General features: G+C 38.2%; 1 protein-coding gene across 1 annotated transcript in view; it reads right to left on the bottom strand.

The window, feature by feature from the left end:
* Positions 1-25,159, bottom strand: part of COL1A2 (collagen type I alpha 2 chain) — a 39,173-nt gene that overhangs the window by 7,618 nt on the left and 6,396 nt on the right. Inside the window, exons 6-40 of the mRNA XM_050312586.1 lie at positions 25,036-25,092; positions 23,032-23,076; positions 22,882-22,935; positions 22,531-22,584; positions 22,081-22,134; positions 21,507-21,560; positions 21,206-21,259; positions 19,498-19,542; positions 19,242-19,295; positions 19,092-19,136; positions 17,017-17,070; positions 15,497-15,595; positions 15,367-15,411; positions 15,158-15,256; positions 14,560-14,613; positions 14,353-14,460; positions 13,454-13,507; positions 13,250-13,348; positions 12,347-12,400; positions 11,861-11,959; positions 11,034-11,087; positions 10,339-10,392; positions 10,159-10,212; positions 10,006-10,059; positions 9,133-9,177; positions 6,839-6,937; positions 6,010-6,117; positions 4,618-4,671; positions 4,000-4,053; positions 3,394-3,447; positions 3,232-3,285; positions 3,024-3,131; positions 1,973-2,026; positions 1,826-1,879; positions 723-884 (exon numbers count right to left, since the gene is read on the bottom strand). Coding sequence (XP_050168543.1) covers positions 723-884; positions 1,826-1,879; positions 1,973-2,026; positions 3,024-3,131; positions 3,232-3,285; positions 3,394-3,447; positions 4,000-4,053; positions 4,618-4,671; positions 6,010-6,117; positions 6,839-6,937; positions 9,133-9,177; positions 10,006-10,059; positions 10,159-10,212; positions 10,339-10,392; positions 11,034-11,087; positions 11,861-11,959; positions 12,347-12,400; positions 13,250-13,348; positions 13,454-13,507; positions 14,353-14,460; positions 14,560-14,613; positions 15,158-15,256; positions 15,367-15,411; positions 15,497-15,595; positions 17,017-17,070; positions 19,092-19,136; positions 19,242-19,295; positions 19,498-19,542; positions 21,206-21,259; positions 21,507-21,560; positions 22,081-22,134; positions 22,531-22,584; positions 22,882-22,935; positions 23,032-23,076; positions 25,036-25,092 — 2,343 coding nt within the window. The remainder of the gene's footprint in view (positions 1-722; positions 885-1,825; positions 1,880-1,972; positions 2,027-3,023; positions 3,132-3,231; positions 3,286-3,393; positions 3,448-3,999; positions 4,054-4,617; positions 4,672-6,009; positions 6,118-6,838; positions 6,938-9,132; positions 9,178-10,005; positions 10,060-10,158; positions 10,213-10,338; positions 10,393-11,033; positions 11,088-11,860; positions 11,960-12,346; positions 12,401-13,249; positions 13,349-13,453; positions 13,508-14,352; positions 14,461-14,559; positions 14,614-15,157; positions 15,257-15,366; positions 15,412-15,496; positions 15,596-17,016; positions 17,071-19,091; positions 19,137-19,241; positions 19,296-19,497; positions 19,543-21,205; positions 21,260-21,506; positions 21,561-22,080; positions 22,135-22,530; positions 22,585-22,881; positions 22,936-23,031; positions 23,077-25,035; positions 25,093-25,159) is intronic.

Consider the following 25,159-nt stretch of genomic DNA (forward strand, 5'->3'; position numbering starts at 1 on the left):
ATTACAAGACAAAAATAAATTTAACATACATATCTGTCAATGATACTGAAGATTTCATTCTCAGCTCAAACTTCTGCAGATCACAGAAGAAACTTCTGTAATTTTTGGTTGAGAAACAATGGTGGTATTTCACACAAGTGCTCACTTCAGTAAGACAGAAATGTTTATGACCTTAAAAAAAGCCAGTAATTTGGATGTGCAAGCTTAAAGATACTCAAAATTAATTCATTTATTTGCATAGTTCTAAGTCAACCTGGGGGCAGACAACTTTAACACCCTGATCCCCACAAATCAGAGTTTCTGATGCAGATATGAATTGAGATTGTTCTAAATGGATGTTCACATGTTCCCTTTTCCATCCACGATGATCAATTTCAGAGCAGGAGACTCTGCTTCCCTTTCTCAGACTAAGTATCAATTTTTTCTATAGTTAGTCTTGTTGCTTTCATTTGCTCTATCTACAGAGAAAGATAAAACTCTCCACAAGAAAAACAGAGAGCAAAAAAAACTTGATCCAGGGATCAGGTTCACTTTTTAAAGGCATGTTTGTCAATCACGCCTATAAACAATTTCTTGCATCTCACTGCAACTTCTATTTAAAAGCTTTGCTAAATTCGTGGGTAAAACAGCAAAGCCCTTCACAAACACCAAAAGTATCTTAGAGACCATAGCATTTACATAACAGAAACACCTTTAAAGAGATGTGATACTCAGTAACTTACAGCAGCACCAGCCTCTCCAGATGGACCTTTCTCACCAGCAAAGCCAGGTGGGCCAGCAATACCTTGTTCACCAGTACGGCCAACTGGTCCAACATCACCACGCAGACCTCTAGGACCATCTTTGCCAGCTGGGCCAGGAGGACCAGGGGGACCAGTGATGCCCTAGGATGAATATGATACCATTACAATATAGAACCATTAACTGGGGACATCAGAGATAAACTTCACTTTAAGTCCATGTAAAAAAAATGTGCTTTGCAACAAACAGGTTATCAGCTACTCTGATGCAGCAACTTTGTTTGCTTTGTCAGTAGAGGATAGCTGGAATCTGTAGAATTATTGAACTGATTTTTGTTTGTTTGTTTGTTTGTTTGTTTTAATCAGGGCAGGTGGAAGTGGCATAATTTGGTGGTAAAATATAGATTTATCTCTCTCTGGAAACATTAATTGCAATTATAAAATCTATGAGAAAAAAACCCAACCTCTTCCAATTTAACAGGATTGTTTTCTTTGGATACTGGGATTTAAAATGTATTTAAATCCAGAGTATCTAGGGAAAGAATTGCCTTTTGGTAGAGGTTGGAAACACCTTTGAGAAGAAAAATTTCAAATGTCAATCTGGAATGAGATTTTCTGGCTGAAAAATAAATAAGCAGGGATTCACATTCTAAAACATAGTGTGAGTTTTCCTTGCTCAAGACAGGGGCTGGAACTGCAAATAAGTTTAGAAAGTGTGGAAATAAGATAACCTTAACATGCTTTTGCAGATTGGACAAGATGTCCTTATTCCACTTGTCCACCAGGAATAACTGTGTAGCCATTAATTTGAACAAAAGCAAATAAACAAAGAATTTTGCAAATGGTTGGGTACTTCAAGATGAATAGGTATGCTTGATGGACTGTAAAAAAACCCCAGGAATTAAATGCATAGCTACTACTCTGGGAGTTTGAGCAGTTAGATATTTTTTCTTATCCAATCTTATAGGGATCTGAGGTGTTCAGTGCAATTAGAATTTGTGTCCATGAAACAAAAATTAGGATTATCTCTAACCAAAGCAACTTCTTATTTATCTGCTATTAGAACTTCTTCATGAGTTACTTACAGCAGGGCCAGGAGGACCAACTCTTCCAGCAGCACCAGGGAAACCAGTCATGCCCTAAAAATGGTAGTGAAAAGGAAGATTAATTTTAAAGGCAACAATAACTTCATGAAAAGCAACAATGTCAGTACCAAAAGCCTGAAGACTTACAGGAGGACCAGCATCACCACGAGGGCCAGCAGGACCAGCAGCACCAACGGGACCCTAAGTATGAAGGATTGAAAAAGAGAGATGGATTAAGCAAAGGTAGTTAATGTTCCCTATTTATAATAAGGGCTCAGTGTCTCTCCTGTGATAGCTAAGGGTAATTTTTACTCCAGCAGGGGGATAAGTGGGCCCAAAACCGCACTGTCTATCCTCGTACCAGGGTTTTAAATTCTCACAGATATTTTAAATCAGTATCATAAGGCCTGGAAACAGCTGTTTAAGACATTTATAATTCAAGTGAATCTCTTGCAAATGTTACGTGCATCTAGAGAAATCTGGAAGTCAGAATGTCAAAATAGGGCAAAATCAGTAAGTTTTCCTTTTGCACTGTGTGACTTACACATCCACATAGTGCAAGAGCTTGGTATGGGTCTATTAAAACTATACAGTAAGTACCCCAAGCCATGTTGTCTTGCAACATGTTATGGTATTTGAAGTACCTGAGTCTGACTTTCTGCATGATTTCAAACAGTTCCCCAATGATGGGCTGCATGCATGTGAAGCAATATATAGCTTTGGGCTATAAAGCTGTTAGCACATGAAAAGCCTGTGTGCAAGTGGGTGCATGAACAAACTTCCACATATGCTTCTGGATGACTGAGTCTGAAAATTAGATTGTGACAGCACACATCCTGACTTTGAAAGAAAGGTATCAACATCCTCAGCTCAGAACTTACCCACAATCACTGCCTGGATGGTCCAAGACAGAGTGATTTTGCTGATCTTCAGAGCAAGTTGAAAAGTAGTTTGTTTTTTTTTTTTTCTTCCTTATTTCAGTTCCAGACTCACAATCTGAGCCCACATAAATAGATTGACAAAGTTTATATAATGCATGAAAAAATCAGTATGGTGACTTTCCTCACAGCCTAATTTGTTCTGAAGTTTTGTTTCTTTTTTTTAATTACTTTTCCAGAATTCAAGGCCTTCAGGTAAGTGTATTTCTTGCATAGCACAGTTAAGAACTGTGCATTTTAACAAGACACGATTCACTTACTGGTGGTCCAGAAGCACCGATTGGGCCAATAGCACCTGTTGGTCCAGTTTCACCCTTGGGTCCTTTAGGCCCACGCTCGCCTTTAGCACCAGGCTGACCAGCTGCACCCTACAGGCAGAAAAACAGACAGAATGAGGAGTAGGACTCTTGTAAAGGAAACAGAGGGATGGCATGGCATCAACATGAGAAAAGCACAAACAGAACTCACAGGGGGTCCAGCAAATCCACTTGGACCTACGGGACCAGGCTCACCACGTTCGCCCTAAGGAGAGGACAAAGAAGAGAGGACTGGTTGGACTGGGCTTTAAAAGGGCAGTTTTCTGAACATCATGTCTTTGACACAAGAATAGCTGTAGAAATTGCTACTTACAGGGATACCACGGGCACCAGCAGGACCAGCAGGACCAGCAGGACCTCCTTCACCCTTAAAGAGATAGCAGAAAACATTATGACACCGTGGGGAAAGGCCTGGCTGTAGTCAGAATGGGGGTGACTTTGTGGTACTGGTGCATGTAGTGAGTCCCCTGTGTCTCCAATGGAGGGGATATTGCTGATAATGCTTCTGGTTTTGATCCACCCTGTATCAGTAAATTCTAATGATTCTCAGACAGGATTAAGGATCATTCTGAGATAATGTGTGGTTATTCATCACTATATCAAAACCTCTTCTCACAGTGGGAGAAGGATTGTGGAGTCTAACCTTGACTGGGCAGAATTCCACCAAAGCCTGAATTAGAATCTTCTCCACATATAACACAGTACCATGTAGTTATGCATCACTTTCCTGCCCTTTTAGGAAAAGGTTTGGAGTTCTATGGCAAACTTTGCTGAAGAGTCTCAAGAACCCTTGCCTCCCAAGTCTGAAAAATGTACAGAACTTGTGCACATCAGAAAGATGGAAATAATCTTTAATATTCATGTGTGGGTAAACTGCATAAACAAAGAAGACACTTTTTCATTCAAAGAGTAGACTTACCCGATCACCAGCGCCACCAGCAGGGCCAGGAGCACCAATAGCACCAGGGAGACCCTGCAGGTCAAGAGACAGGACACCATTTGTAACAAAATGTGAGTAGGAGCACATTTATTTAACTACTTTAAATAATTTTTCTCTTTCCTCCTAGAGAAAGGTGTGTGATTTTCTTCCAGATGTTTTCAATATAAGGACGCATGATCTATTCTGTTATTTTCCTTCCCAATGTATTAATTCTAGGACAGGCACCTGAAATCTCAAATTAATGATAATTTTTCATGTAGCTTTGCAGGCTGCCTTTAGAATTAGGTGTCTGGGCTGACCCTATGAAATTAAAGAAGATAATGTCACAGTGAACAGCTGTCTCTGCAATACAAGGTTCTCTGCTCATGTAATTTCTCTCCTTGGATGCGTGAGAAGTAAACACTTTTCTCTCTTTCTCCCCCTAAATTCAAACATCCCTGGACAAGGGGCAATGAAATCACACTTATTTGTATTAAAATGGGCAGAAAGAAGCAGTAACACAATACAGGGGGAAACTTAAGTCATGAACATCCTTTTCAGTCACTTAAGTTCTGAGGCACAGCAAGGTAAACTCAAGTAGAACCAAAAGATACTCACACGAGCACCATCTCTTCCTGTTGCACCCGTATCGCCTCTCAGACCTGGGGGACCCTAGAATACACAGAGAGGAAAAAAACATTATATTGGTAATGAACACAATGGTTTGTATGAAAGAAGTCTTGAACTCTTTGCCGAGTATTTGTGTGTTACTTGCACATCATATAAAATGCTTATAATACTAGGGGTTTTATTTGGAATGGACTTTGATTATTATTTCATTCTTATTTCTGAGTATGTACTGACTTGAAAAGTGAAACTTTGCAAAGAGAATTGACATGCTTTTCAGAATGAGAAGTCTGCTCCTTTCATGGGAAACCTACTTAGTTTCTCCAAAATACCAAGAATTTTGGATGGAATTAAAAATTCAAAACCAAGTTGATGTACATTACAAATTATTAATATAAATCCACTGTCAAAATCCCTTTTCTTTTGGTTAAAAAATAGCTATTTGTAAAAATTATTCTGGGTATTCATGTTATAGTTTCTAATTGAAGTAGGAAAAGACCTGTTAAAAACAATGATGTCATATGGGTAGTCACATAAAAAGCCATATGTTTCATATAACAAAAAGCTATATCCAGGCCACCACCAGAGTCAAGAAATCAGACCAGCACTCTGTTCCATGTATTTTTTTAAAATACAGCCTAGTCTTCTGCATTAATTTGCATGTCAATACATTACGTTTTTTAAAAAGTCTGCAAGGAATTTTTAAAAATATCCTTACAACTTCATTTATGATAAATGACTATGGATTTTTAGTCAAATAAAGCAGTTCTAAAAAATCTCAGGTTAGATTTTAAATAATGAACAAGAGAGAATATGGAATGAAAGGTACAAAGCAAGATAAAAATCAGTTCTATAGATAATTACATGGCAAGGCTGAAGTAGCAACAGGACTGGCAACCAGAGTTTACAGTTTTATATAAGGGTTTAAATTGGCTAAAATATTTTTTCTGATTTCGTGGAAAACTGATACAATCCAAAACTCTTTGCAACAGATTTTCTTGTATCATCACTGCGCCTAGAGCAGTCATGGATTTGATCCAGAGACTCAGTTCTTTGTGATTGGTAGGCCCATTCCTACTAAAAAGTCTGTACTTAAAGACAGCTTTAGTATTTCTCTGGTAAAGATTAGCTCATTGTTACCCAATTCTGTGAAGAACTAATTGCCACTTAAGCCGATCCCAAATGCTGAGAAAAGATAAAAATAAGCCTTAGAAAAGACTGCCATTCTGTTAGACCAACAAAACCTCTACTTGCTCACTAAGTAATTCAGTTTCACTGTAAATAAAAGTTGCATTGGGGTAACTTTCAGGTTTTTTCAAGTTAATGAAATTCAGGCATCTTCCAAACCTCTGCATGCAGTAACAAAGCGGTTGTCCACCTTACCTTTTCACCCTTGCCTCCTGGAACACCAGCAACACCTCTCTCTCCTGGGATTCCACCAGAGCCAGCAGGACCAGGAGCACCAGCAGGACCAACATTGCCAGGCTCACCCTAGCAGCAACAGCATAGCATGTAAGTCAGGGTCAAATAATTCACACAGTTCGGAACAAAGTCATCATTAGTGCTTTGCTCATCATTCTGCTTGGTTGTAAACAGTGTGAATAGTAGCATTTTGTCTTAAGCTATTGTACCTATTTTACTTTTTTAGCTAGTTAAGATGCTAGATGTGAACACTCTCTGATTCTGTGGGCTCCTGAGGTTTTAGGGTGTCCCATGTTCCCAACTAAACTTCTATAGAAAGACTCTCCATGAAAATCCTGAAAACTAAGACCCAGATTCAGTTAGCATCAAACCAACATAATTTGTTAGATAACTGTTTATCATTGCCTTAATGTTCAGGGAGAAAATATTGCTTACTAGACACAAGGACTTTCTGTGTACAAGTAGATGTAGGTATAAATAGAAGTCAGCATCGATTTCAGTCAAAATCTCAGATCCTACCTCAAAACAGAATAATAACATACCCAGCTGACAAGCTGTATTCAAACTGAGTTTCCCTCCCATCACCCACAGTACCACCCATTTAATATTAGCATGGCCTAGCTGGGGTGGAGCTTTACCACTTGAAGAGATGACCCAGGAGCTATTGTGTATTGCTACCTACCTATTACCCATGACCACCTATGCTCTCAGGAAAGCAGTTTTTGGGTTGTGCCCAAATTCAATCATCAGGAATTCAATGGTAAGGCAGTGGCAGCTGGGAAAGGCATACCTTGTTACCATCAGGGCCTGGTGGGCCAGCGGGACCACGGCTTCCAATGGGGCCAGCAGGACCAACAGCACCGCTTTCACCTGGAGGACCACGCTCACCCTACAGGAGACAGTCTGATTTAAGTTTTCCCTTGAATTTCTCTGTAGCTGAGAGGTTTTAAAGCTTGTAGCATTTTAATCTGAACAAACCACCAAGAACTGTGTAAGAATTATGCAGCTACTAACTAAACTGGTCATAAGAACTGGCTCCAGCTTTTGACACAAATACAGCAAAATGAAGTAATAAAGTGTTGCATCATGGTAACAGCTGATAGTAATGTTACAAATACTTTTTGAATATGGATTTTGGCTACTGTGCTCATTCTGGTAACAGTGTCTTGCATTCTACTGCCAAATGGAGATTCTGTTTTAGGAAAAATAATGAATTCTAGTGAAATTAAAGCAATAACAACTGGCAAACAATTATTTTTACAGTCAAATGTCTGGTGAATATTGGAGAATAAAGGGGACAACTAAAGCCTATTAATGTGACCTGTACATTATAACAGGTATAAGAATAAATTCTGAATCAATGTCATCCGATGATGTGGAAGTAGCTGGAAACTGGGTTTAAATGCACAACAGACCTATCAAAGATGTTTAGTAAAACTGGTATTTCTATATTTCAAATTATCTCAGTATGATCAAGCTGGACATCAGTGAATAATCTGACAAGGTATAATGGAGATTTTTAGTTATGCTGGATTTTGTACAATATTATGTGTAATATCACGCTGAATTTTGCGTAACAGCATTATAGTTATTATGTAAAATTTTGGATTTTTCATGAGAACTATAATGTGGTCAAAGAACTGACTCTAGAAGACACAGTACACTGCTAGAAGCACCAATGTTGTGGAAGACTAAATTATATTTTAGAAATGTTCCTCAATTAATATTAATGCATCTTTTACATGCATTTTGTTAATGACAGAGAGGTTGAAAAGGAAGATAAATATTTATGAAATAGGCAGATATCAAAAAGTTCAAAGTTTTTGTCAACAGGAAGAAGGGTTGGCATATTATACAGGAAGAGGTGAATAACCTGCTAGATGGCTGTCACAGTAAAAGAGGGATAAAATTCAAGACTGCAAAGCATCAGGCCATTTAGGCACTAAAAACAAGAATTTCTGCTATAAATGGAAGTTTCATTGGTGAAAATGGCAGAAAGGCAAAGTGATAGCCAGTAGCCAACAACATGATGCAGACTTGAAAAAAGCAAACGTGATCTGTTACAAGCAGTGAGCTATTTTTAGCTAGTGTTAGTTTTGTGTACAAAGCATCAGTAAGACATAATTTTGAATTCTAAACGAAATACACCCTGGGCTGGGGTTGAGATGCTTAAGGCAAGCTACAGCAGAGGCAAGTAACTGCTACTACTATGACAAAGGCTTGGATAGAGCAACAAAGTTTAGAGAGGACATGATTACTGATATTGATGCCTTAAGATTCAGTCTCAGGGCATTAAATAGAGGGAGGGAAAGTGCTATTTAAAGTGATCAACATAACTTATATGAGTGAATGGGAATAATTGTCATTGGATACACTTAGGCTGGAAGTCAGAGGAAAGAAAGAAGGAAGAGAAGTAGGTTAAATATCAATCTCTTTATAGATGAATTTGGAGAGCAACTAATTAATTGAGCATTTTATAAACTTCTCATTGCTCTACATAACTGGGATCTTCTTGCCATGCAGGAAGGCCTCTGAACAAAGCTCTTTAAAGATGTTTATTGACAGTGCAGGAATATGGGGAAGTGGAAGGCAATACCTTCTAGCGACTATTCCAGGCTCTGAATTCAGCTCACTGTTTATTCCCAAAGACCTGAGAGGTAGGAGCTGGCAAGCAAGGGATAGTACAACTGAAGGGATCAGCCTAAGCAGATCTGCACACAGGCACTGTGCATGAAAATTCTCATATGCATCAAGCCTCAGTGTAACACTGTAGGATTAGTCTTTTGTCATCCACAGTCTCATTGTGAGGTTAATACAGGGTGTCACTGTTTGGGTAATAGTCATACTGCTTATCCAGAAGTTTACTAACACTGGCAGCTGTTGTATTATATAATCATATACCCTGACACGTACAAAGAGCTGAGTTAATTCTCCTTTTTTCCTGGGAATCTGCTCTGCAATATACTGTATTCTGTAAAACAGAAGAGCTTTTTGCCTTGAGGAGCTTGGAAATGTATATAGCTACTACTATTATTGAACACATTATTAAGGCAGTCTGTACCAGATTTCAAATGAGTTACTTACTCTTGGGCCAGCAGGACCAGGGACACCAAATTCACCATGAAGACCCTAGAAGAGAGTAGATATACTGGTAAAGCTTATTTCTAAAGCAAACTTGTTTGCTCAAATTGTACTTTGTTTCTTAACAGTAAACAGAAATGCTTCTCAAATTGCAACAGCATATTGAAAAATTTCAGACAAATAGCTGTCTTTTAGATACATGGAAATAAGCCCTTTTCATCTAGCTGCACAGTATCTCAAGGCACACATGAGATAATTTTTCATCTAAAGAGTTAGCTATTAAATGACAAGCCCTTTTTTTCAGGTATATGCATTGTAAGTTATTTAACAGGGACATAGATAGATGTAATTATAAATGTTAAAGGTGGTTCTGACACATAGGACACACAATTTGCAGATTTCATCACACACTAACTGTGCAGGACTAAGAGAACGAATTACACCTAAGCTACCTCAGTTGTACGCCATTGTAAATTCACTGGAATCAACAGAGCTCCAAAAGAACATAATTGGAGTAATGCAGGTTAGACTGAACCTTAAATATTTCAAAAGAAATGTGAAGTAAAATATTTTTCATGTACTGTCCCCTCCTCTGGGGGAGGAGGTATATTTTATTACTGCTTGAGGCCCGAAAAGCAAAGGACTGTCTTGGCTCAGTTTCATACTAAAACTTAGAAAAAGAAGTATGATGCAATGGACCTTCTTCATTTGTGGCTAGCTTTAACAAAAGGGACTATTAAACTTTACATATAACACAGATTGCTCTTTTTGGGCAAATTGATCCAACAGGCTTTTGCTTCACCACATGTGCGACTGCAGACACAGCACTTATGCAATGACTGTCCCCACTCGTAGAGTGCTGTATCTGCCACTCACCCTTTCGCCTGGTTTACCAGCTTCACCAGCTGGACCCGAGGGACCTGGCAGACCCTAAGTGTAAAGAAACAAAAATGCACATCAAGTTAAGGCAGAAGCACTTCATGCTTTGGAAATCACAGATAATATTGAGCAGAGCATGGGGTTACTTACCTGGAAGCCAGGAGGGCCAGCAGGACCTGTTTCACCCTTTCCACCTTGGTTCCCCTGGATGGAACAAAAAACAAGTGATTAGTTTGGAAGGAGAAATACAGGAAAATAGATTTAAAAATGGGAAGTTCCGTTAATGAAAAGTAAATCATGAATTGGATCCATGTAAAAGCTGTTACTCACAGTGACTCCAGGAGGACCTTGAGCACCGTTGTTTCCCTCTGGACCAGGAGCACCCTATACATGTTCAAGTAGAAAGCTGTTATCAAAGTATTGATTTGTTATGAATAATATATCTAAATTATTATGTGCCAAAAACAAAGGTCTCTTCCTGTGCATTTTGAACTTAACCGCAGGAACTTCACTGTCAAAATGTGCTAAAGATGCTTAAAATTTTCAGTTCTGGTGATTGTTTCAGTTATTGCAGCACATTCATCCTTAAGAAAGCTTATTTTGGAATTACAGAAAATAGGAACCTTGTTGATAGCATTTTTGTCACAACAGACTGATTCTTTGGTCCCTCTACATGGAAGAATTAGTAAGTTTCAGCTATCAATAAGAAGTTTGAAATTTACAGGATAAATTACAAACCATACACTGTCCTCAAAGAACTGAGGACAGGGAGTGCTATTTTTTCTTCTTCATAAGAGGATAATACCCCAACATTAATTACCCAATTAATACCCAAGAAGAGGAGTTTTCATTTATCCATTAAGTAACAGGCCCCACTGACATGAGGCTAGATGAATGTATTCCCAAGTGCTTTTCTATTTCATCATCTATTCATGCTTGCACAGGCCAATGGTATCTTATTACAGAGGTTTTGAAAATCTATGTCTTTCTCTCGGGAGGGTGGTAAATAAATTATATCCACATACCCGTGGGCCAGCAAGACCAACATTGCCTTTTTCACCAGGTTTGCCAGGTTCACCCTGAAGTCAAAAGAAAAAAAGGTATAAAGTTAACCAAGACTTTGTATTAAACTCAGTTTGTACTACTAAGCAGACACTTAGACTCTCTTTGCCAGAAGATTTATTGTAATAATTCTTTAACCCCAATTAAAACACCCAGAATCTCCATCTAACTTTTTGGATCACTTTGAATATCTCAAAAATAAATGTCTTGTCTTTTCAAAACTCCATTTCCTTATTTTTTGAGATAATAATTCATGACTTTCTGCATATTGTCCTTTCAATGTACTACATATGTATGCATGTGTGTGTATGTATAGCAGCACCCAAATCCAGGAGGTTACTATTGTTATCTGTGGCCTCTGTGGGATATATCAAGAGCCCCACTGAAGTCACTGGTAGCTTTTCTTCTAACCTGAGTGATCTTTGGATAGCGCTCCATAAATAATGGTACTCTGGAACTGAACCTTAGGTTTAATGGCCAGCTTTTACAGAACTTTTACTGAAGTGTATATACAGAAATGATAAAATGGAGATGCAGAAATTATAAAATAGACATGTATTATTCTAATAACTTGAGTGTCCAATTATTCTTAATTACATTGGTTTTTTGTTGTTTAATCATATTTTGGATAACTGAAAAATAATTTAAAACAGAAAACTTGAATGTAAGTGGATGCTACAATAAGGAGGACAGGAAGATACAGGAAGATGTGCTTGATTAATGTCAGAGCTGGGGACCTAGAGATTATTCTGGAAATGGCTTCATAGTAATAGAAAGCTTCTGTACTTACAGTGGGACCTTTTGGTCCAGGGAATCCAATGTTGCCAGGCTCACCTCTGTTACCAGCTGGACCAATTGGCCCAACCCTACCATCTGCTCCAGGGAAACCCTAGAAAGAGAAATCATACTATTAAATGGCTGAGGTAATTTAATTAGAGTTAAGCTTTAGGAGAAATGTGTACTGACAGAAAGTAAACGCCATTTAACTTTTAAACATCTTTGATACACTGCGTGCTCATGCATTCCTCCATTTTTCTGATTTTTTTATGGAACTGTGTATTTCTTCTTCCCCTTCCAGGACACAAGCTTGATCTGAGACCCACAGAAATAAATGGAAAGTTTCACACTGTTCTTCTGAGTAATATGGTAGTAAAATCTTGCTGGTTCTATGTAGTTGTGTTAGAGCTCAGTGCTGAGATCTCTGCTTTTTAAAATCTCACATTATGTGTGTGTTTCACATGCAATGGGGGAACAGAATAAAAAGCGAAGTACTTACAACAGGACCCTCCTTGCCAGCAGGGCCTGGGCTTCCAGGCTGACCTGGGAGACCCTGAGAAAGGAAAAGTTTCATGTTTTCAGAAGGAAACCAACTCACCAAATACTTAATCAACATTTTTTTCTACCTGCATGCATACACACAGAGAGATGCCAAATTATCAATATACACTGAGGAAACAGGACTGTCTGCCTTGTCAAGTTTACATCTAAAGCACACTGAAGCTTAATTTGGTGGTGTGTTCCCTTGCCAGTTGAAAATCAATCACTCAGATAAACTTATTTAGACTCTGCTTTGGAGGAGAGTGTGTTTCAATGTTTGCAGATGCCTAATAGTTCACATGTGCATTGAAAACCTTTTCACTTCATGGAGTAGGGTAGGAAGAGAAAGAGTAAGGAGCATTAAAGACCATGACATGGACATAATCTGATTGCAGCCAACACCACTAAAAGTGAATGGCTTCTTTCAGTGAAATTATTTCCAAAATAAAATAGAAATAATTGAGATCAGCCACCTCATCATTTTAGTAGGGTTTGCTTTTCTTTTAGCTCATTAAAGAGGACACACACACTCCACAGTTGTGATCTTAATGATTATATTCTGTAAATAATCACAAGTGGAAACCCCTTTCAGAAGTCAGTGTAGTATCCAGTCCAAGGGGACAGTGTTCCATGACAAGGCAATCAAATGCTACCATAACAAAAGGAACTAATTTCAATAAACATTTTGATGCTTCTTAAACAATCCTCATGGGTTTTTTCTCAATAGAGTAGTGGAAGTGCCCTAACTGTGGTTAGCACATGCTGAATTTTTGCATTTGGATTTCTGAATAATTTTATCCCTTATTTGTAAGTCATTTTCCTTTTACATAGTTCAAACTTACACCACAGAGTTCGAACTTACTCTTGGACCCATAAGACCAGGCTCACCAGGACGGCCAGCATCACCATGAGGACCCTTAGCACCAACAGGACCACTAGCACCACGGTTACCAGCAGGTCCCTACCAAAAGAAAGAACTAAAATAAGGCAGAAGCAGGAAAAAGCATCACATGTCTGCGTATAAAAGAAGATGGTTCAGAAATAGTGGCCCAGATAAAAGTCTTACCATGACACCAGCTCTGCCATCAGCTCCAGGAAGACCACGAGATCCAGGCACACCCTGCAAGTCAACACAAAGCAAATCAAGAAACGGAAAGAAACAAATCTGTTGCTGCTTGCTAAATTTCAGCCTTCCAAGCAGGTCTGCTGAATTAGAGGTAAGTACAACTCTAAGCACACACACACCTCAATGTAAATGGATATTGTGAAAGAAAACTCTCTCACTTCCCATAGATTTCTTTAAATTTTTGTTTGTATCGCAGCATTTTCAGTGTTCATTGTAACTAACAGTGGCTCTAGCCAGTAGCTAGGATCCCACAACCTGGCCCACACAGTTCTACACTCCCTTCTCTGTAGAGAGTTACTGACTTCTCTGTGACTCCCTGTCCAAGGTGCAACACTAAATTTTTGTCCCTGATAAAAAATATTTGGTGGAAATGCTGCCATTTTTTGTATTATTTTTCGCATGAATTGTTTTCCTGCATGCTTCCTGAAGTTCATGGAGTGGTTTTCTCACCATGTGAAAAGGGTACTAGGCATCCTTGAAGACACTGAATTGAAAGCTTTTACTTCCTATTATATGTGAGCCAATTATCTGTTTTGAGCAGTTAAATCTCATCACTAGCTTTAAGAGCAATTAAAAGATAATTCACTAAATATTACACAATGGATGAATCAAAGCAACCTCTAATTACTTCAGGGATAAGATTGCAAATATGCATTAATACAAAGCAAAAGTAGGTTTGGTACCAACTAATCAAAAGGCTCAGAATTGAAAATGATCTTTGTGTAGAAGCACTAATGTAAATTTAATTACTCATAATTATTTAATTTGTCTTTGTGACTCTAGATTGATTTCCTATTTCCTTTTTACGTCTAATTCTGGAACACAAAAAGAAAACCTACTCTCAGACCAGCAGGGCCTGGGGGACCAGCAGAGCCAGGTTCACCAGTGCTTCCTCTCTTGCCTTCCTCACCACTAGGACCGGGAGGGCCAGGAGGTCCAGCAGCACCCTATGTTAGACAAACAGAGAAAAAGAAGAAATCAGATGTTGTGTTGAAGTTATAATCAGGCTTTTGATTGAAAAAACCTTCATATTTTGCCATACTTACAGGCTCACCCTTGGCACCACTTTCTCCCTTGGCACCAGCTGGGCCTGGTTCACCCTAGAGTCCAAAACAAAAAGAGATCATAGAATTAGGCATCATTCAAAAAAATCTCTCTTCTACCTGGAGAGCTTTCTCATGAATTAAAACAGACTTTAATCATCTCATGCCATGCCTGCCTCTATTGTGAATAGTGATCAATGAGTACAGCTGTATTTTTGGCTTAACAGCCATGAAAACAAACATGTTAGAGATGTTTAGAAATTACATTAATTCAACTATGACACATTCAGGGCTGATTCTTCTTCTGAGGATACCCACTGAGGGCCTAGCTGTGAGACTGCTGCCACATCTCTCTTGATACTATCAGCATGGACAGAGCTTAACAGTCCTTGCACTCGAAGGGAGTGCGAAGTGAGCCTCTTGAATCTTGGTATCTGAAGCAAGTAGTGAGACACAGAAATGAACTACAACATTCAATTACAGTGCAGCAAGAAAAAATGCCTGTATGGTAACAAAAATGTATCCAGAGCGAATCTTTTTACAACTGTGGACACTGTGTCCAGTTTTAAAATGAAGACATGTAATATGCAAGGCCACTTACAACAAGTCCTCTAGCACCACTAGGACCAGCAGGGCCAGGAGGACCAAGAATACCACGGGGACCGGGCAGACCAGGAGCACCGGCAACACCAGGAAGACCCTGTAGAGCAGAGGGGGAAAAAGGTATTATGAACCCATTATCTTTTCTGCTGCACTAACTGAAATTGGTTTTTTTGTAGAGCGAACAAGTATGGGTATAGTTGTACTTACAGCTGCACCTTTAGCCCCTGGAAGACCATTAGCACCAGGGTTGCCCTGTTAAGGAAGACAACAATTCTGGTTAATTCAGAATCAAAAGTACACCCATCCAACAATAGATAAAGTCTGGCAAGTTACTTACTGGAGGGCCAACAGGACCACTAGAACCAGGAAGTCCAATCTCTCCTCTTGGACCAGCAGGACCAGTAGGACCAACGTTACCAGCAGGTCCAATTTCACCCTGTTTGAGAATAGAACAGAACCCTCTATCAGTGTACACAGTGTTATGGTAATAGTGAAGCAATCCTATATTAGCCTGGCATTAGGAAGACAATCATATATATATATATATGTTCCCAATTCAGAGGTCAGGAAACCAAGCAGCTGAGAGCTCTTAATGGATTTTAAAGGCACTGAAGTTGGGATTTCTAGTTAGGTTCCATCTAAGCTAATAGCTAGGACAACAGATGTTCAGCAGACCTGAAAAGTTACATTATCACCAAGCATTAAGCAGAAGGCTCATCTAAAAAAATCAGAATTATAATTCCAGTCTTATCTGTAGCCACATGCCTCCAGCATTGGTCTGAGGTGCCACAGTATATGAGACCTAATTGACCATTGTCTTGCACTTTCAGATGCCTTTCACACTGATGCAAAACTCACAACGATGCCTGATCAGAGTGCTGTGGAATAGTATTCACAGTGGAGTAAATGACAGGAAAAAAGCTCCTTGTGTTTACTTTCCGAAGCTTGTATTCCACTACAAAAAACTGAATATAACAACAATTTCTCTCCAGCAATTCTCTAAGCAGTCAGCATTCACCCTGGACATGCAGACAGTCTTCTCTTGAAACTACATGCTGTAACCACACCTACATCTGCATAAGAGAAGACTTCATGGTTTTCAAAAGACTTGCATTTTTATAAGAATAACCAAAATGGGATCTCAATTTTTTCTTCATCTTCCCCACAGTTAATACTAAAGGGTCCAGCAAACAATACTTTATTTTCTTCTAAGGGTGGATTAAGATAAGTTTTGTCTGTGACATGGATTTTGTGTCAAAAGGTCAGCAAAATTAGTAAATGTAGTCTATGTGATACTCTGGGCTTCCTTGGGCACTCAAAATATTGAGACTCTTACCCAGGTAAAAATGATAAGATCTGCACAATAAAGTGAATCATTTAAGTTATGGTCTGCAAGAGCAAAGTGGTACTTCCCTGAACCTGAAAAGTTTAAATGCAATTTCTGCATTGTAATTTCAAGGACTTAAGCTGGAAGGAACCCAAACTCAACTGCAGCTTCTTGGTCCTCCACTACTTTTTTAAAGTGATGTTATCTGCTGCTTTTCTAATTTAGCATGATCCATGTCACCCTTCGAAGATGTATACAACTGCATCACACAGGAAGCAGTAGAAAGGTTATGTGTGTTCCTGAACCTGCCCCGCATCCATCTTCAGCTGTGAAGTAACTGCTTTATTTTAAATTAGCATTCATATCTGATGTTCTCCAAATACTCTAGGAATTCATCTTCATCCTGATCTGTAACTGATAAGAAAGCATTCCTATTTCATTGAGAATGGGTTTTTTTTGCTGCCTAGCAACTCTATATAGTACATTTCATCTTCACTATCAAATATACCAGTAGAAGCAGATGTTCATACCTTAGCACCAGGAGCACCTGGGAAGCCTGGAGGACCAGCAGCACCAATAGGGCCCTGAAAAAAAGAAAGGGAAGTAGTTGTGTAAAGGTATTCAGTGATGACAGAAACATCTTGCTTGCTGAAGTAAATGGATTAAAAAAAAAATGCACGTTCACTTATTCCTCACATTACCACCTCAGAATACCAGTTGCATTTTGCAACTCCAAATGGACAGATTTGGTTTACTACAAACAGTTAAGAGCAAGGTCAATGCTTAAAAAACATTTGCACTGCAAATTAAGCAAGAATTGGTAAAACCTTGCCTTGAGGCCAAATACCTGAGAAAGAACAGAGCATGGGCAGAGGCAGGCATCTGCAAGGCAAGGTGACTGATTCTGCTACATCTACTTATGGCTGTGAACACTGGGGCAAAATTCCTAATGTAGCCAGACACATACTCATAGCATGTATTCATAGCCTTTATTTTTCAGTTCATGCAAATAAAAAGGGATAGTTTTCTTCAATTATTAATAAAATATCCAACTCACTCATTGCTATTGGGAACTGATACCTACTTTTTTGCTGAACTAAGATCCTTCAATTATAAATACTTATTATAAAACTGCCTCACAAATCCAAGGGAATTTGTCAGCTGGTATGACAAAGAGGAATTGGTTTCCAACATTTTATAACCTACTGTGTTACAAATGGGGTACCTTGAATTCTCACTGGTTTTGCATAAGCAAAGAAAAAAAGAATGATGCCCTTTAAGATGTGTTTGAAAACATAAAATTTCCAGAATTTTCATTCCAGTGACTTTTTTACATTTTAAATTCCAAGCAGCAAGAAGAATAAAATGTTATTTCTGTTTTAGTTTTTAAAAAACGAGTGTTAATAAATACTATGCAGAATATTTACAGCATCATAACCTAAGTATGTGTAAAATAACTTCAGCCTGGCATGGACACTGGAACACAATGCAATGCTGTGCTGCTGCCCATTCTGAGTAACACCTCTGCAATCAGCAGCTTCAGAATATTTTTCATATTCTGAAAACTCAATTGTCTTCTTGTGAAACGTCTTCAGCTAAAATGTTTTGTTCTACTACATCAGGTCTTAGCTGTAAGATCTCTATTTTCCTGCAATTGAAATGCCTAATCACAGATATTTGTTAAATACTCTACTTGGGAGAATTGAAGAGAAATTCACAGTTGTACTAACATTGTTAAAGCACAATAGGTGTTTGAAGTGACAAGGAGGACTAAAATGAACTTTAGCAAAACAGAAACAAGTACAGTTTCATTATTTACTCAAATTTTGAAGGTAGGAAGAAAAAAAATCTATTCTGGGCTATTCTTGGTTGGGTTTTTTTACAGTTTCAAAACTCTGTCCTTGTTCACATAGTTATTTTGCTGAGATAAATGAGGTTTACTGAAGTCAGTGATATACTATGGCAACACTAACTTCTTTTGAATGAACAAATTTGCATTGGAGTAGTTTCTATTAGAATAGTTATTGTTTACTAGTCAGATCAAGGCAGTTGGATCTCACTGGCCTTTCACACTAGCTTACATAACACAGGTATCAGTGCTAAATGAAAAGGGTTGATGCCTGATAGCACAACGCTGTAGGTGCGGAGCTATGTTTTGGTGTGCATGCATTGTTTACAGTTTATATGTAATTACAGTCATCTGCAACATGTGCATGGTATATATCTGTGAAAAAGTATGAAGTCTCTTTAGTTTTGGGATGAGAACTATTCTGTTAGACTGTTGGAAATGAAAATTCTGTTCATTGGGTGTTTCTCAGTGAAATCTGCTGGGAAAGTTTCCCATGAAATCACCAGTGCAAACGAGAGAATATTTGGTTCCTTTGATATAGATGTGTTTAAGATAAATCCTGAGGCTCTCAGGATATTGTCTACAAAGGGTTTATGTTTCACTAATTATTTTTGTGATGGTCTGACAAACAACAAAGGACTGTGTTAAAAACATGAACACAATCAACTTCTCAGAACCCCAAGAAATCCTCTAAAAACAGGGTAAGGAGCACAAGGCCTAATGGAACCATATTGTCAAAGAGCAAGACAAACTTACAGCAGGTCCAGTGGGCCCAGCGCTGCCATCACTTCCACGAGCACCCTGTCAGGAAAGAGCATGATAAACAGTTTGAAAAGGGAAATGGATATCAGAGAAAGCCACAGTAAGTGGCTGGTCATGATGACAAACAGATGGGAAGCCACTTACAGCTGGTCCAGGGGCACCTACTCTTCCTCTCTCACCAGGGAGACCACGAGCACCCTGAAAGAAAAGAATTAAATTAACTCATTTATATCTTTTCATTGAACATAGATATAGATTTTTTTCCCCCTGCTAAGTCATATTACTATTACATTAGAGTAGCTAGCTAGCTGGAATGTTGCTGATGACAAATATTGAAGAAATTGCCAGCTGAACAAAATCTATCAGATTACAATTTTCCACAGCAGCAGTGAATACTTACAGGTTGTCCTGGGGTACCATTTTCACCAGGGGCACCAGGTTCTCCCTGTGAAGAAGAAAGTTTGGAGGCTTGAATTAATTAAAGGATGCTTTGGACAGACAGCACAGCACTTTCAGAGAGATTTTCAACTGCTGGATCCTACTCTCTTTGTCTTCTGTAGCAGTTGCACCACAATATACAATAGTATAGTCCCGAGGGTGCAGAGACTGCTATTGTCCCTGCAGATACTGGAACACAGTCAAATGGAATCTTTTTAGAAGAGGAGGGCCAGAGAAAGTTGCTTGACTTATCTAGCTCAGCTTTCTTTATCCCCTTTCTTTATTCTGGTATTTACTCCATAGTATGCATTTAAGAGATTGGGCCTGGATAGTCAACTACTAATTCAGATCAATCAGCACCTGGTTTTTAGCTAGATTAGATCCAGAATGCTTTCCTTTGCCTTATGTTAAGGTGAAAAAGTTCCTGTCAAATGGCTGAAAATAAAGATCTGCCTCAGTTATTTTTAATTTAAGACCAATACTACTGATTATTTGAGTAACAGCCATTAAAAGAGGGCTCATCTCCCTTTAGTACTGTGTTCTTAACAGCCCTGCAGTTGGTCTAGGTTGATCTACAGTGACAAGATTTGTCCCAGAACTCTTGTATCCTGATATACCTGAATGCACCTTATCTTAATTGCTGCAAAGAATGCAAGTTTTTGCCTTCATCAACAGTTATATTGTGACTGACCTTAATTTACTATGCTGGTGTTTTCCAGTCAGAGTAGCACTCTTACTAGTAACTATTCCATCCTTTACTTAATTGCTTTATCTGCTTTTCATCTCGAATGACTGGGTAGACTGTTTGCTATCTTTTTACCATATTTTCTCCTGAAGGTAAACCTCTTGCAGTGATACTGGAGAATGGTATATTACAGTTAATAACTCTATACACAAAGTAGTGCTAGGCTCTTAGAAACGAGCAAGAGGCAGAATTAACATTCAAGTTTTTCATTGTTACATTAAGAGTTCTTGACCACAAATCACCTGTGGATCACTCAGGTGCATTTAAATTTCCTACAACCCCATATTGCAGTATTTTTCAAGAACACTGAGGCACTGAGGTGGAGTGGGAGAAAAAGAAACTAAAAGATAAGGAGTTTGCCATGGATGTTTCTAGACTATATTTAAGAATATATTTAAGGATTTTTTTAAGTATAGTGTTCAAATATGTACTAATCTGAAGATGGTAAAAAGGAAAAAGACTGTGAAGACCAAAATAACCTCAACTCAAAAAAGCGCTTCATCTACCCAAATTTTTAGCAGAAAGCCTTACACTGAACAAGTATCTCACACACCAGCATTTTGTAGAAAAATGAGATGTTTTCATTTTAGCCTGCTTTAAAAAACCCCACAAAAATGCAAAATACAATCCACAGAAGAGCAGAGATAGCAAAAGCAGTCTGAAGTGCTACTGAGTAGTCAATGGCCAGGAGCCCAGTTCTGCAGCTCTCACTCACTGTAAATACTAACTTGACTAAGGGCTCAAGGATAAGGCCCCAGAAAAGTTCTCATGGTAAGGTGCATGTGTTTGTTCTACGTGGATCCACTGACTTCTAGATTATTGCAGCTGGGCAATGCTTATTGGCAACATGGAAGACCGATTGGAGGGGACTTTTTTGGTAAAAAGATCTATAAATGCATCCTACTTTTTCAGATTTCATCTTTACCTTGTTGCCAGGAGTACCGGGTTGTCCCTTTTGACCATCCAGACCATTGTGTCCCTATATTGAGTAGAAAAATAAATATTGATACATATTTTCTCACAAATGGTTATATAAAAACTCTTAGTCTGGTAACATAAATCCCTCCTCCCATACAAAATGATTTCCTTCTGATTTTTCCAGAATAATCAGTCTTTCATATCAGGCAGGTTCATGCACTCTTGACTTTCAGAGGATTTACAGGGGTTTTCAGTATGTTGCACTGTTATCAGTTTTAAATATTCAGGGAAAATATGTACATACTCACCCTAATTCCCTTAAAGCCAGGTAGACCAGGAGTTCCAGGGAAACCACGAGCACCCTAAAAGAACACAGTGCACAAATTATTGTCTCTCATACACTGCAGTTAAAAAGAAAGAAAATGAATAAGTCTTTCAATAAAATTGCCAAATAGGTTTGGGTCATGATCATTCAAGTGAGGAATACAGTTCAGATCCTACTCTCTCAGGACCAGACTTGTTCTAAGATTAACAATAATCAGCCTGATTTTTCCAGTTCTGAATCTCAGAAATTTCATGCATTACCACATGATAGCACAGCTATTTTAGCTTCCTGTGCCAAGGTGCCTGCTCACCTGCTCCTGTGTAACTCCTTATGGTGTCATCTCTGCTACTCATTACATTTGCTTTACTGGGAATGGGGTGAGGAAACAAAAACCAAAACCAAAACTATACTATATCCCTGAAGGAGTAATGACTAACATTGGATTAATCCAAATAATGAATATTACTAGACTGTTAATGTGATGAAATTCCAAAAGGTTATTAGGTTTCATTGATTAGTGAATTGTTTTGGATTGTTTACAGTGGATCACTACATACCTGAGGGCCAGCAACACCCCTCTCACCAGGTCTTCCAGGTTTGCCAGGGTGACCCTAAAAAATCCAGTAAAGATGCACTAAGAAGGAAAGCTCCTTATATAAAATAACAACATAAACCATTTTAAAAAAAGAAAATACACTGGCAAATCTCTTTTTTTAATAAATACAGGGAGTCTAGTAGCTTTCAAGTTTTCCTCTTCCTGTATTCAGGAAGCTAAATAATGTTTTTGGAGATGCTTTGGAGTTATCCAATTTCCTGTACATTTCCAGCATACTGCAAACCCATGACACTTGTACTGTAAAATTATTATTTCTGGGGTTTATTTATTCTATATATTATAGAAGAATGTAAAAATTATGGCAAATAGGATGCTGATCTTAATGATAACCTGATTGTTAGAATTGAATCACCACACCAAAAGAGATGAAAAACATTTAATAACCACTTACATCTTCACCAGCCTTTCCTGGAGGACCAGGGGGACCACGAGGACCCTGGGGACCCTGTTAAAAACAGATTGAGGATTACTCAAAGCATCACTCTTCACCTAAGTCTTTCCATTGGTTTCTGACTTGAGTTGGGGTGTAGCTGAAGCCTAACTGACTTTTGCAGTTTATGATTCCAATTTGGAAGAGCCTTAGTCCGAGTGTTCAGCTCTGCTTCTGTAGCAGGATCAAGCAGGAGTATGCAAACATGCAAAGTATGCAGATGGATAGGAGAAATGGGCCTAAGCATTACGAGCCTACTTTGGTCTGCTATTTGTAACGTTAACAGTGTCTGTATGTGAAACCTGTACTTACTGTTTGACCAGGTTCACCAGGCTCACCGGGAAGGCCTTGAAAACCGGGAGGACCCTAGAAGATGAGGGAGATATTGTTAGTTTTCAAACAAGCTAATTTGTGATTTTTTTGGAATGTTAATGTCAGTAGGAGAGATGAGACCGTACTTACAGGGGGTCCAGATGCTCCAGGTGGGCCTCTAGGTCCCATTAAACCCTAAAGCAGAAAAATTACAAAATCTTTTTTAAAAACTACCATTATATAAACTCATCTATAACACCAATTTGTGGTACTACTAAAGTATTGTAAACATTACAGTTTCAGTGTGCAGTGTCCAGATCAAATTAGAGGAAGTTAAGAGATCTGCATGAATTTGCACAGGCAGTCCAAGTGCAAACAGATCTTCTAAGGGCAATGAACCATCAGAGAATCCAGTAGGACAATGAGGAAAGTACCATTATGGCTGTGAACCTGGTGATTAGTCTTTTTAATCTATTCTGGCTTATTAGCAAGTGCACTGGCTCATTCTTCTATATACCCTCCACTTCCCTGTGCAGAAACTTCCAGAATTTAAAGATGAGGGTCGTAACAACACATTATGAAAGGCTCTTATACATATCGTGTTTACATCTTTTTCAAATAATGATCTACTTCTATTTATATATTTAATTGCTTTCTGGTTGTGATTAAATTCTCTTAATTTCACTGCAAAATAAGTCACTAACATACTTTTAAAAAGGAGATTTCCACAGATTAGTGCACTTTCGTAACAGTTGCCTTAAGCCTTACTAAGCAACAAAATAATCTAGAACTGAAATTTAATTTAGACTTCTATTGTCCAAATGAATGATTTAGGAGATGTTGTAAGAGAAATCATTATGTTTTAAATTGGTTTTAAAACTTTCTGAGGAACTTTTATAGATTTTCTCACTACAATATTAAAATCATATGCCTTTTCAATGGCTTATGTAGGTTTCCCATAAAACTGAATATCTTTCATTAAGAGGAATAAATGAATACTAATTACAGGCAGTTATTTATGGAAGTTAAAGCAATGTTGTGGATATAAAAATATGCAGTAATTCTAGGAAAAATAACTGTTTCTGGACAGTCTGAATCATATGTGCTGCATAAACCCTGTGAATTTCTTCTCAAATTATATTCCATAACTATCTTTTGCTCCCTTTCTAACTTCCCAATCTATTACATTTTCTTCATGAAACTCAAAACTTCCTCACAGAAGGTAGATTCTACTGCTGTTGCTGTCAGATGAATCCTGACTCAAAAATTGGAACTTAGAAAATTGTGACACCCCAAGTTAATCCTCATCTACATTTTCTGTTTTGTTGTCAGACATTGATGGCAGAACTTAATTAAAAGTACTCCTTTTTCCTATATTTAGTATCTAAACGGACACCAAAAGATTTTCCAGAATTCACTTAATATACAGTGTTTTTAGAAATGGAGACAAGCACTTGACACAAAATAATGCTGGGCAGCCTTCATCCTGCTGCTCACCCATCAGATGCACTGGCTGTGACGTCAGTCTGTTTGGTGAATTTAACCCCTATGTTACTATCTATGTACACTGAGAATATCTGCTAACATCAGGAAGCATTAGAAATTCGTGTGGAGCAGCAATAAACTCCTCAAATTCCATCTGGACATAGCACACAGTAAACAAGGATATCAAGTGAGTTATATAGCCATGGAGGAAAAATGGTCACCAACTGGAGCTGAGCTGAGATGCTGAGTTACTTTCTAGACCTAGTTACCTAACCTGAGTTACTTTCTGTCTGCTTTAGAGAGCAGCTTGACAATCATTATTCCTAAAACAGAGTCTTCTGTCTCAATATGGGTAAAGTAAGACTACACAAAAGTATAGGTGTTATCTGACATCAAATTATGAGATTCACTGATGCATAAAAGTGTTAAACATATTCAAGATGAAATATGGTCTTGGGACTGTATATTTAAGTCCTAAGACTATTTCAAACACGTGCATTTCAAATACATATATTGTCCTACATCAAAGGATCACTTAACAGCCTGACTCAAAATATGATCAAAACACTAACTTTATACTATGTTTTGCATTAATACAGCTGAATTAGACTCAAAGGAAAATACTAAACATACCCATGCCAGTTACCAAGTGCTCTGTCATATACCTACCATAGGTCCTGGGCCAAAATCGGCTGCTTTAGATGGATCATATTGAGCAGCGAAGTTCTGTAGGTGATAAGAAGTTTGAAATTAAAATACTAAAAATTTTGCCTTAAAAAGTATTTCTTATCAA

Source organism: Myiozetetes cayanensis, unplaced genomic scaffold, assembly GCF_022539395.1.
Source record: "Myiozetetes cayanensis isolate MyiCay16 unplaced genomic scaffold, myiCay2020 scf1, whole genome shotgun sequence".
In the NCBI taxonomy this organism is placed as follows: domain Eukaryota; kingdom Metazoa; phylum Chordata; class Aves; order Passeriformes; family Tyrannidae; genus Myiozetetes; species Myiozetetes cayanensis.